Below are 10345 nucleotides of genomic sequence, written 5' to 3'. Positions count from 1 at the left end.
CACAAGTCTGATGTTTTTATCTTTTATCTTGTTCCTCTCCTAGTGGGAGCCAAATCCCAGGCACAACATGCCTGGAAGCTGCAGAGACCATAAAGGCAGGGATGAGACACAGCTTCAAGCAGCTCCCTTACCAGAGGGCAGCCTTACACTCCTGCACGGTCCCAGCGGAGTGTTGTCAGTGAGGTGTGCGGACGTGGATGGGGGTATGGACATACTAGCTTTGCTCCTAAGAAAATTTTTTGTCCTTATTCCTTCTAGTTCTTTAGATAACTCAACTGCCTGAGAATCCAGGCCACGAATGTGTTCTTCCTGGTATATTCAAACTGTGAGATTTTATCAGTAGATAGATTTTTGCAGTTTTAGGGAAAACCAACCAGCAAGCCAAAAAGAGAGCATATTGAGTAAGACTTACTGGTTTTTTTCAAATTTAAGCCTGGGACAATCTGTTCCCAGCTTGATGTGGCATTGATAATTTACTCATTCAGTCATTCAACAATTTTTTTTTAATACCAGGCTTGGTATTTCAGGGGTGCCAGCCTCTGGGCATTAAGTGTTAAATCAGGCATGTCCTTGCCCACATGGAACTTATAATTTAATGCAAAGCAAATTACAGCCCTCAGGCCAAATTCGGCCCTCTGCCTTTTTTGTAAATAAAGTTTTATTAGAACTTTTGTCTACATGTTATCTCACTTCTCTCAGATTACCACGGCAGAGTTGAGGAGCTGTGAGACAGTGTGGCCCGAAAAGCTCAAAATATTCACTATCAGGCCCTTCACAGAAGCAGTTTGCAGACCCCTTGTCTAGTGAACAGTTGAAATGTTTCCCCATCACAAGGATCTGCTTTTCTTTTTTAAATCCTCACCTGAGGATGTGTTTATTGATTTTAGAGAGAGAGGATGGGGGAGACAGAGAGAGAGGGAGAGAGAAACATTGATTGATTGCCCCCAGTATGTCCCAACTGGGGATCAAACCAACAACCTAAGTATGTGCCTTGACTGTGGATCAGACACGCAGCCTTGTGGTGTACGGGATGATGCTGCAAGGAAATGACCCACCTGGCCGAGGCAGGGTCCCCTTGTTGTTCAGGTCGACCAGGGTTTTTGGTTGAAAGGAGAGAATCTACTTAAATGTGCTCAAGGGAAATGAAAATCACAATAAAGTATGTCACAATGGAATCCAGGGACAGGAAACTAAATACAGGTGTTGCTCTTACAGCATAAGTTTTTGCCATACGAATTGGCCGTAAGTCCATTCTATTAATTAAAGAACATAATCTGCATTGCTAAGGACACCATTGGTTACAATGCGATCTTGGCCAGGAACTCACAATATATTCAGCAGCCAGCTCCAGTAAAAGAAAAACTGTTGCCTGAGCAACACAAGAGCTTTGCTTGGGTAGTTATGACTTTGTTTGCCCTAACAATGGGTAAACAATGATAAAGGAGACAATGATATATAAAATGACTCCAGCTGGTGATAGAAAAAGAAAAAAGACAAGATGTAAATTAAAAGCCAGAAGTCACTAAATGCTGAATTTGTTCCATGGTATTTAGATTTTACTTATAGCTATAAAAAGTATCCTTATTATTGAAATTACTACAGGAAAAATAACTTTTGGGGGGAATCTGAAACTCTTCGTTTCCCACTGCCTTTCTTTTTCAAAATTACTTATTGATTTTACAGAGAAAGAAGGAAGGGGGAGAGCAAAAGGGGGAGGGGGAGAGAGAGAGAGAGAGAGAGAGAGAGAGAGAGAGAGAGAGAGAGAGAGATTTCTTGTTCCATTTATTTATGCATTTATGGGTTGCTCCTTTTATGTGCCCTGACTGGGGACTGAACCCACAACCTTGGCATATGAGGACAGTGCTCTAACCAACTGAGCTACCTGGCCAGGGCCCCCATTGCATTTCTTTCCTTGGTATAATAATTTTTATTAAAATTTTTAAAATTAATTTTTACAAAAACTTTTTTTAAAAGTGAGGACTCTGAGGAATATGGAATGATGGACTGTCTAGTCAGACCTCATGAGAAGTGGAACTGGGGGGGAAGGGAGGTGGGTTCACCTGGGGTGGGGTGGAGGGATGGGGAGAAAAGGCATACAACTGTAATTGAATAACAATAAAAAAAAAAAAAAAAGAAGTGGAACTGGAATCTATGCCATTGGCTCTCGGGCCTTTAAACTACCCCCCTGGCCTTATTTCTATTGTCTTACCTCAGGGGTATATCAGCTCCCTACCCCTGTGTTGTAATTTAGTTTGCAGGGGTTTGATCACCTTTCTCTTCCACAAGGTATCGCGCTCGTCCACTACATTGATGACACTATGATGATTGGACCTAGTGATCAAGAAGCAGGAAGTACTCGAGACTGATTAGTAAGACATTTATACATCAGAGGGTGGGATAAATCTGACAAAAATTCAGGGACTTCTATCTTAGTGAAACTTCTAGGGGTCCAGTAGTGTGGAATATCAAGATATTCCTTCTAGGTGAAGGGTGTGTTGCATCTGGCCCTCTTACAACGAAAAGGCACAATGTCCAGTGGACCTCCTTGGGTTTTGGAAGCAGTACATTCTTCATTTGGGTGTGTTACTCCAGCCCATTTGCTGAGTGACCTGAATGCTGCTAGTTTTGAGTGGGTTCTAGAACAAGAGAAGGTTCTACAACAGGTCCAGGCTGCTGTGCAGGCTGCTCTGCCACTCGGGCCGTATGACCCAGCAGATCCATTGGTACTTGAAGTGGCCGTGGCAGACAGGAAGGCTCTTTGGAGCCTTTGGCAGGCTCCTGTTGGTGAATCAGGGCCCTAGGCACAGGCCCTTAGGATTTTGGAGCAAAGCCCTGCTGTCATCTGCAGATAACTACTTTCCTTTTGAGAGGCAGCTGTTGGTTTGCTACTGGGCCTTAGCAGAGAATGACGACTTGACCATGGGCCACCAAGTCACCATGTGGCCTGAGCTGCTCAGCATGACCTGGGTGTTATCCGACCCACCGAGCAGTGATGTTGAGCGCACACAGCAGCATTCCATCATCTAACGGAAGTGGAACATGAGTGATTGGGTCCAAGCAGGTCCTGAAGGTACAAGTAAGTTACATGAAGAACGGCCTGAATGCTACACTGTCTTCTTGCTCCCAGCCCATACCTGTGGCCTCCTGGGGCATTCCCTGTGATTAGCAGACGAGAAGACCTAGCCCTGCTTTACAGATGGTTACGCACAAAATGCAGACACCAGCTGAAGGTGGACAGGCACGGCACCATAGCCCCTTCCTGGGACTTACCTGAAGGACAGTGGTGACGGGAAATCATGCCAGTGGGCAGAACTTGAAGCAATGCACCTACTCGGAAGGAGAAATGCCCAGATGTGTGACTACATACTGATTCATGGGCGGTGGCTAGTGGTTTGCCTGGATGGCCAGGAACTTGCAAGGAACGTGATTGGAAACTGGTGGCAAGGACCTCTGGGGAAGAGGCATGTGGGTAGAACTCTCTGAATGGGCACCCGGTGTGAAGACACTTGTGTGCCATGGGAATGCTTACCCAAGGATGAACTCAGCGGAGGAGGATTTTAATAATTGAGTTGGCAAGATGACCCAATCTGTGGATACAATCAGTCTCTTTCCTCAGCCACCCCGGTCATCGCCCAATGGGCTCATGAACAAAGTGGCTTTAGTGGCAGGGATGGAGGTTCTGCATGGGCTCAGCAACATGGGCTTCCACTCACCAAGGCCAGCCTGACTGTGGCCACTGTGGAAAGCCTGGTTTGCAGCAGCAGAGACCAACCCCGAGTCCCTGATGTGGCACCACTGCCTGTGGTGACCAGCCAGCCCTGGTGACAGGCTGCTTACCTTGGACCACTTCTATCATGAAAGGGGCACTTTTTGTTTTTCTTGGAATAGACACTCACTCCAGGTATGGATTTGCCTGCTCTGCACCCGGTACTTCTGCCCAAAATACCATCTCTGGGCTTACAGAATGCTTTATCCACCATCATGGTATTCCATGCAGCATTGCTCCTGATCAAGGAACTCACTTTACAGCCAAAGAAGTATGACAAGGGGCCCGTGCGCAGGGAACTCGCTGTTCTCACCACGTTGTTCACCATCCTGAAGGAGCTGGTGTGATAGAATGGTGGAATAGCCTTTTGAAAACTCAGTTATAGTGCCAGCTAGGTACCTTGCAGAGCCAGGGCAAGGTTCTCCAGAAGGCTGTCTGTGCTCTGGGCCAGTATCCAATGCATGGTGCTATCGCTCTGCCAGCCAGAACTCACGGGTCCAGGAAGCAAGGGGAAAAAATGGGAGTGGCACCACTCACTATTGCGCCTAGTGACCTACCAGCAAACTTTTGCACGCTGTTACCACAACCATATGCTTTGCTGGCCTAGAGGTCTTAGTTCCAGAAGGAGGAATGCTTCTGTGAAGAGACGCAATAATGGTTCCTTTGAACTGGAAGTAAAGACCATCACCAGCCACTTTGGGCTCCTCATGCCTCTGAATCAACAGGCAACGAAGGGAATTAGTGTGCTGGCTGGGATGATTGATTCTGGCTACCAAGGGGACATTGGACTACTGCTCCACAAGGAGGTAATGAAGAGTATATCTGGAATACAAGAGGTCCCTTAGGGTGTCTCCTAGTATTACCATCCTTCTGATTAAGGTCAATGGAAAACTACAATAACCCAAACTACAAAACTACTAATGGCCCAGACCCTTCCAGAATGGAGGTTTATGTCACCCCACCAGGTAAGAACCATGACCAGCTGCGGTGGTTGCTGAAGGTAAAGGGGACACAGCATAGGTAGTGCAAGAAGGTAGTTATTAATACCAGTTTTGACCTTGTGACCAGTTATAGAAGCAAGGACTGCATTCCCCCTTATTTTGTTATGAATGCATTGTATGTACAGATATACACATATGATATATATGTGTATATAGACTGTGCTTATGCTGCTATTTGCTGCACAGTAATTAATGTTTATTGTTATAATTTTGGGTCATTGAGAAAAAGTAAATTGCATTTAGCTTTTTTTAAAACAGAGACTAGGAAAATTGGAAAACACAAAAAAATGTTTCATAGAATAGTTACAATAAATGTATTTTACTTCCCGATTGGTCTTCAGTTTTATTGGAACTTCCCTCATTAGGAATACAACAGTAGGTTCTGTGAATTGCTCAACACATGTCTCTTTACAATGTGCCTTTCTGCCTGTGCTGCAGAATATTGAAAAGTAAAAACTATATTTCCTGGACTCTCTTACAGCTAGGGTTCCACATGTGGCTTAGGCTCCTTTGGACTGATGCATTTGCATGAAGCGTGGACTTGGAAGGAGTAAAGTGTGGAAAAAGGCAGGGCCAGAAACATCCACACCGCTGGAGTCCGTGGTGGCAACACCTTGGGGCTCCACATCTGTTGCATTTGAGAGGAGTGGCAGCTGCTTTCCCAACACTTGCTCAGTCAGCACCTACCTCTTCCTCTACTTTTCCATGATTTAGGCAGCCACGTAATACTTGGAAGTAAGTACCTTTCAGCTTACATTAACTTAAATGTAGCATCTGTTATCTGCAACTGAATGCTACATACCAACCATACCAGGTGCCGGAGAAGTGCTCACCATCATCTCCACCACCCAGTTCTCAGCGCCTGGTACCATGCAGCCTTGTAATCAGGGTTAGGGGAGCCTGTGAGTAGAATAGGCAGCACCCAAGTTGAGTGGCATCAGGGGATGCACTCTGTTCCCTGGGTTTACTGCCTTCAAATTTCATCTGAAATCCCTCTTAGGATTTCCTTTCTTTAACTCAAGGCCTCTTATTTTTCCTCCTCCAAACTGTTCCTATGTGCATCATACCTCTGTTGGGCCATCTCTTATTATATACAGATTTTTAAAATTTTATATATGTATATTTTTTAAATTTATCATTGTTCAGTTATAGTTGTCCCACCTTTTTCCCCCTTGCTCACCCCAACCCCGTCCTCCCCACTCCCACAGTCAATCCCCCCCATTTTCTATGCTCATGAGTCCTCTATTAGTGTCCCATTGCTTCTCCCTTCCCCTTCTTTCCCCTGTTGTCCCCCTCCCTGTTCCCCTCTGGTCACTGTCAGATTGTTTTTTATTTCCAAGTCTCTGGTTCTGTTTTGCTCATTTGTTTGTTTTGTTGATTAGGTTCCTCTTATAGGTCAGATTGTATGGTATTTGTCTTTCACCACCTGGCTTATCTCACTTAGTATAATGCTCTCCAGTTCCATCCATGCTGTCGTGAAGGATAGGAGTTCCTTCTTTCTCTCTGCTGTGTAGATTCCATTGTGTAAATGTACCATAGTTTTTTGATCCACTCATTTACTGAGGGTACTTAGGCTATTGGCAGCACTTGGCTATTGTAAATAATACTTCTATGAACATTGGGGTGCATAGGTTCTTTTGGATTGGTGTTTCAGGGTTCTTAGGGTATAATCCCAGCAGTGGAATTGCTGGGTCAAAAGGCAGTTCCATTTTTAGTGTTCTGAGGAGATTCCATACTGTTTTCCACAGTGGCTGCACCATCTGCATTCCCACCAACAATGCACTAGGGTTCCCTTTTCTCCACATACTCACCAGCACTTGTTTGTTGATTTATTAACGATGGCCATTCTGACAGGTGTGAGGTGATATCTCATTGTGGTTTTAATTTGCATCTCTGTAATGGCTAGTGATGTTGCACACTTTTTCATGTGTCTCTGGGCCCTCTGTGTGTCCTCCTTGGAGAAGTGTCTGTTCAAGTCCTTTGCCCATTTTTTAATTGGATAGCTTCTCTTCCTGGTGTTGAGTTGTGTGAGTTCTTTATATATTTTGGAGATCAAACCCTTGTCCAAGGTATCATTGGCAAATATGTTTTCCTATATGGTTGGTTCCCTTTCCGTTTTGTTGGTGTTTTCTTTAGACTTGCAGAAGCTTTTTAGTTTGATGTATATACAGGTTTTATTAAAAACCAGTAATGAAATTTCCCTTCTGCTTTGTTCACTGGTGGGTAAGTTGTGGGAAGAGAAGGGTGTATCGGAGTCCAAAAAGGACATGCATATGAAGTCAAAGTATTTAGGAAGGTGTATCTGCTTCAGCAGATACTAGTGACTTACGACTTCAGGTGACTGTGTGGCAGGTCTTAGCTGACAGTTGAATTTCATAATGTAGCATTGGAGATGGGCAGGGAGGTGGAGTAAAAGGTGGGAGTGTTTGGGAAACACACATATGTTGTGTCCCCGTTGGAGGTGGAAGTGCTTGTTGCTGAGGTTTGATGGGCAGACCACAGAGGTATTAAGTACAGTTTGGCTGAGGGTGGGCCATGCTTTACCCATTAAGGCTTAAGTGAAAGAACAGAACATTGTGATATGCACTGATTGTAAACAGTAGGCAGTGCATTTGCTAGTTCTTACATTTGTAAGGAGACAAAGGAAAATGTGTTTTGAGGGTAGGAAGGGAGGGGGTGATGGGAATACTTCCTCTCCTAGACAAGGCTGGGCTGCTGCAGTTTCTCTTCTGACTAATCCGGGAAGGGTTTGGATAGGCGGAGCAGTTCTCTTTTCCTTTTGTCACTCATGTATGAAATACTTTGGGGCTTCAAGTCAAATGATTTTAAAGAGCTATTCAGAGGCAAGGGAACTGACTGCTTGGTCGGCAGAATCCTGGGCTTTTAACGGGAGAAGGCTATGCGACGGGAGCATTCTCACCGTTCCAGTCTCAACGCACATGTTTATCCACAAAGCATTTCTGCAGGCTTTCCTAGGAGAATGTGAAACATTTTCACAACTGTCTAATTTTAGTCTTTCCAACGCCCTTGTAAGGTAGGTCAGAAGGAATGTTCTTACACTTTTTTTTTAACAGATCATAAAATTTCGTGACAAGTAGTTTCCAAAAAAACCACACGGGGCCAAAGTGGGCAGCCGGTCTTCTCAGAGCAGAGCTGTTGCTCCTAGTGCCGGAGCAATGTCTTCAATCGGAGCTTTTCCTTCTCCTCTGGTCTTACAGCCTTCCATGCAGTAATGTAGGGCTTAGCATTGCCCTATACTGAGTCAAAGAGCGTTAATTATGAAGGCTTTCCCACGGATCTGAGAGTAGACTGTGCATAGAATATGCTTTTTTGTGGGGGGTGGGTAAGTACTTAGGTTTCAGGGTTGCAGGAAATTTCTCTGATACACAAAGCTGTTGAACCTTAGGAACTGTCTTTTTTCAGAAACTCAAAAAACCTTTTCTGGATCATGAAATACTAATGAAAAGAATACTTTTTAAAAAGACATTGCTAATCATTATATTCCTCTCCTCTATTGTCTGAGCAGAGAAATAATTCTATTGACCTGCCCAGCCAGCTAAGCTTTACCCATTTCAGTAACAAAGACTTAATTCCTAACAATGGCAGATAAATAATAGATGAACAGCCAAATTATCCTGAGACGTTAAAGCCTGAAAAATAATGGAAATTGTCCCCTTTGCCTCACATGGGATTTGAAACAGGCTGCAGAGAAAGAGTCGCGTTTTATTGAAGCACCGTGGTCAACAAGGTGAAGACCTTGGTGTCAGAGAGGGTTTCTCCGTTTCAAAGAGATCTGATTAGGACAGATTGTGAATTTAGTTTTGATTTTTATTTCTTATCCATGAGACAATTATTTAACTTAATTGTTTTTTTTAAGGTTAGGGTTAAAGGACCCTTTGTGAAATTGACAGACAGAATGAAGAATTTCGTCCTATGTAGTGTGCCATGCTCGCCATTTTCCCCATGCTGCAATTGAATGCTGAACACTATTGTGTGCCTTGCAAACTATTTTCATTATTGTCTTCCAAACTCAGGAGGCCTCTAATCTAATATGCTATACAAAAGGAAGACTCCCTTAAAATTTCATTAAGGAGCTTTTAAAGGGTTCAAGACACTTCAGATGCCCCGAAGCAGCGCTGTGAGGCTATTCTCAGTGCCTCCTGTGAGGCTGCAGCAAAGTGAGAGAGAGGGTTTATCCTGAAACAATGATGTCACACCCTTATCTAATTTTGGGTGAAGAAAATACATAGAGGGGCGATGACCACTTTATTTCATTGGATCTCTGTGTTCAAACCTCATAAAATTGTGTCCATCTCTGGGAGAATGTTCGACAGTAAAGAAAGATAGCTATGTCCATCTTGAGTGGTGAGGAGGAGAGAAAGGCCGGGAAAAGAATCCTCTTTGCCATCAGAATTTTACATTCAGAAGCTGTAGAATCAAGCTTTTTCAATGTCAATAGAGCTGATGTTTTGTGTCTTACTGTTTGGTACTGTTTTTACTTTGAAGTATGTAAGGTAGGGGTTAGGGAGTGACATAATCTGCATTCTCCAGGTCTGTAAAGGTCTTGATCAGGCTCAACCTTGAACCCATACCAGTGTTTCCTGCTCAAAAAAACCATCAATGACTCCCCATTAGCCATTAAATAAAATCCAAACTGCTCAGCTTGCTCTTTTCAAACCTGCCCAGGATCTTCTCACCTCCAGGGCAGGGTGATATTGCTCCTTTGAGGAGGGAGGAATAGCACTAGCAAAGGTCCAGAGGCAGGAGAGTGCAGTGGTGTTTGGGGCATAGCCAGTGGAGAGGCTGGCTGGAATGTAGGGTGCCTGAAGGTTGGGTCTCTATATGCCAAGTCCAGTCTTGCAGGGTTCTTGAAATCCTCAGTTGCGCACATTTTCCCCGAGCTGCTCTCCCTGCCAGAAACTGGTTACCACATGGGAGCCAAAAATAAATGCTTCACCATCCATGTCCCTAAACCTGTATCTGCTGTGGGACTTAGGCTGGTAAACAACTGCTGCAGAGGCCGGTAAGTGCTGTGATACCTGATCGGCGGAAGTTCTGTCAATAATGGGGATTCGTTTCTTGATTTTTACATACAATTTCCCCACACTAAAGGCTGAATTAAAACCCCACAAAGACATTAAAATAAGGACCGCAGCTATTAAAAGCCTATCCCAGTGATCTCATTCTTTTCAGTCGAAGCACCTAATGACAGCCACACAATATTAGCCAGACGCCAAAACTCGGCCCCACTCTGCTGTCGTCTGGCCTAGAGCCGCTTTCCTCCCGGCCACCCTTTGTGACACGGAGCTATTTCTCCTGCTTCTCTCCTAGCAACAGCAACATTCCTTCAAGACAGCATTCGTCTCCCTCTCTGAGCAACCCCCTAAGCCATGGAGGAAGGGGGTGAGGAGGGAGAGCTCCTGGCCTCTATCCCCTCTGGGAGGAGTCTGCTCTCTGGAAATTCTCCTGCACAATGAACATTCCTGAAGGTGCTAGGGATGAGTGCTCTGTGTCTGCGTTTGTGACTAACATGGAGGGTGCAATTCACAGTCTAGTGATCAGGCTGTGGCTATTATTC

General features: G+C 44.6%; 1 protein-coding gene across 1 annotated transcript; it reads left to right on the top strand.

Annotated features, from left to right (window-relative positions):
* The first annotated feature begins 2144 nt into the window (after positions 1-2144).
* LOC112297228 (uncharacterized) lies at positions 2145-4479 on the top strand. Its single transcript, XM_071219664.1, is given in 11 exon segments — positions 2145-2257; positions 2260-2464; positions 2466-2608; positions 2611-2798; positions 2800-3101; positions 3103-3161; positions 3164-3331; positions 3334-3432; positions 3435-3595; positions 3598-3754; positions 3757-4479. Coding segments are annotated over 11 exon segments (2205 nt in total). The 5' UTR covers positions 2145-2151; the 3' UTR covers positions 4374-4479.
* Positions 4480-10345: the final 5866 nt, after the last annotated feature.

The sequence above is a fragment of the Desmodus rotundus genome, chromosome 11 (assembly GCF_022682495.2).
Source record: "Desmodus rotundus isolate HL8 chromosome 11, HLdesRot8A.1, whole genome shotgun sequence".
Lineage (NCBI taxonomy): Eukaryota > Metazoa > Chordata > Mammalia > Chiroptera > Phyllostomidae > Desmodus > Desmodus rotundus.
This window is presented reverse-complemented; position numbering and strand designations above follow the sequence as displayed.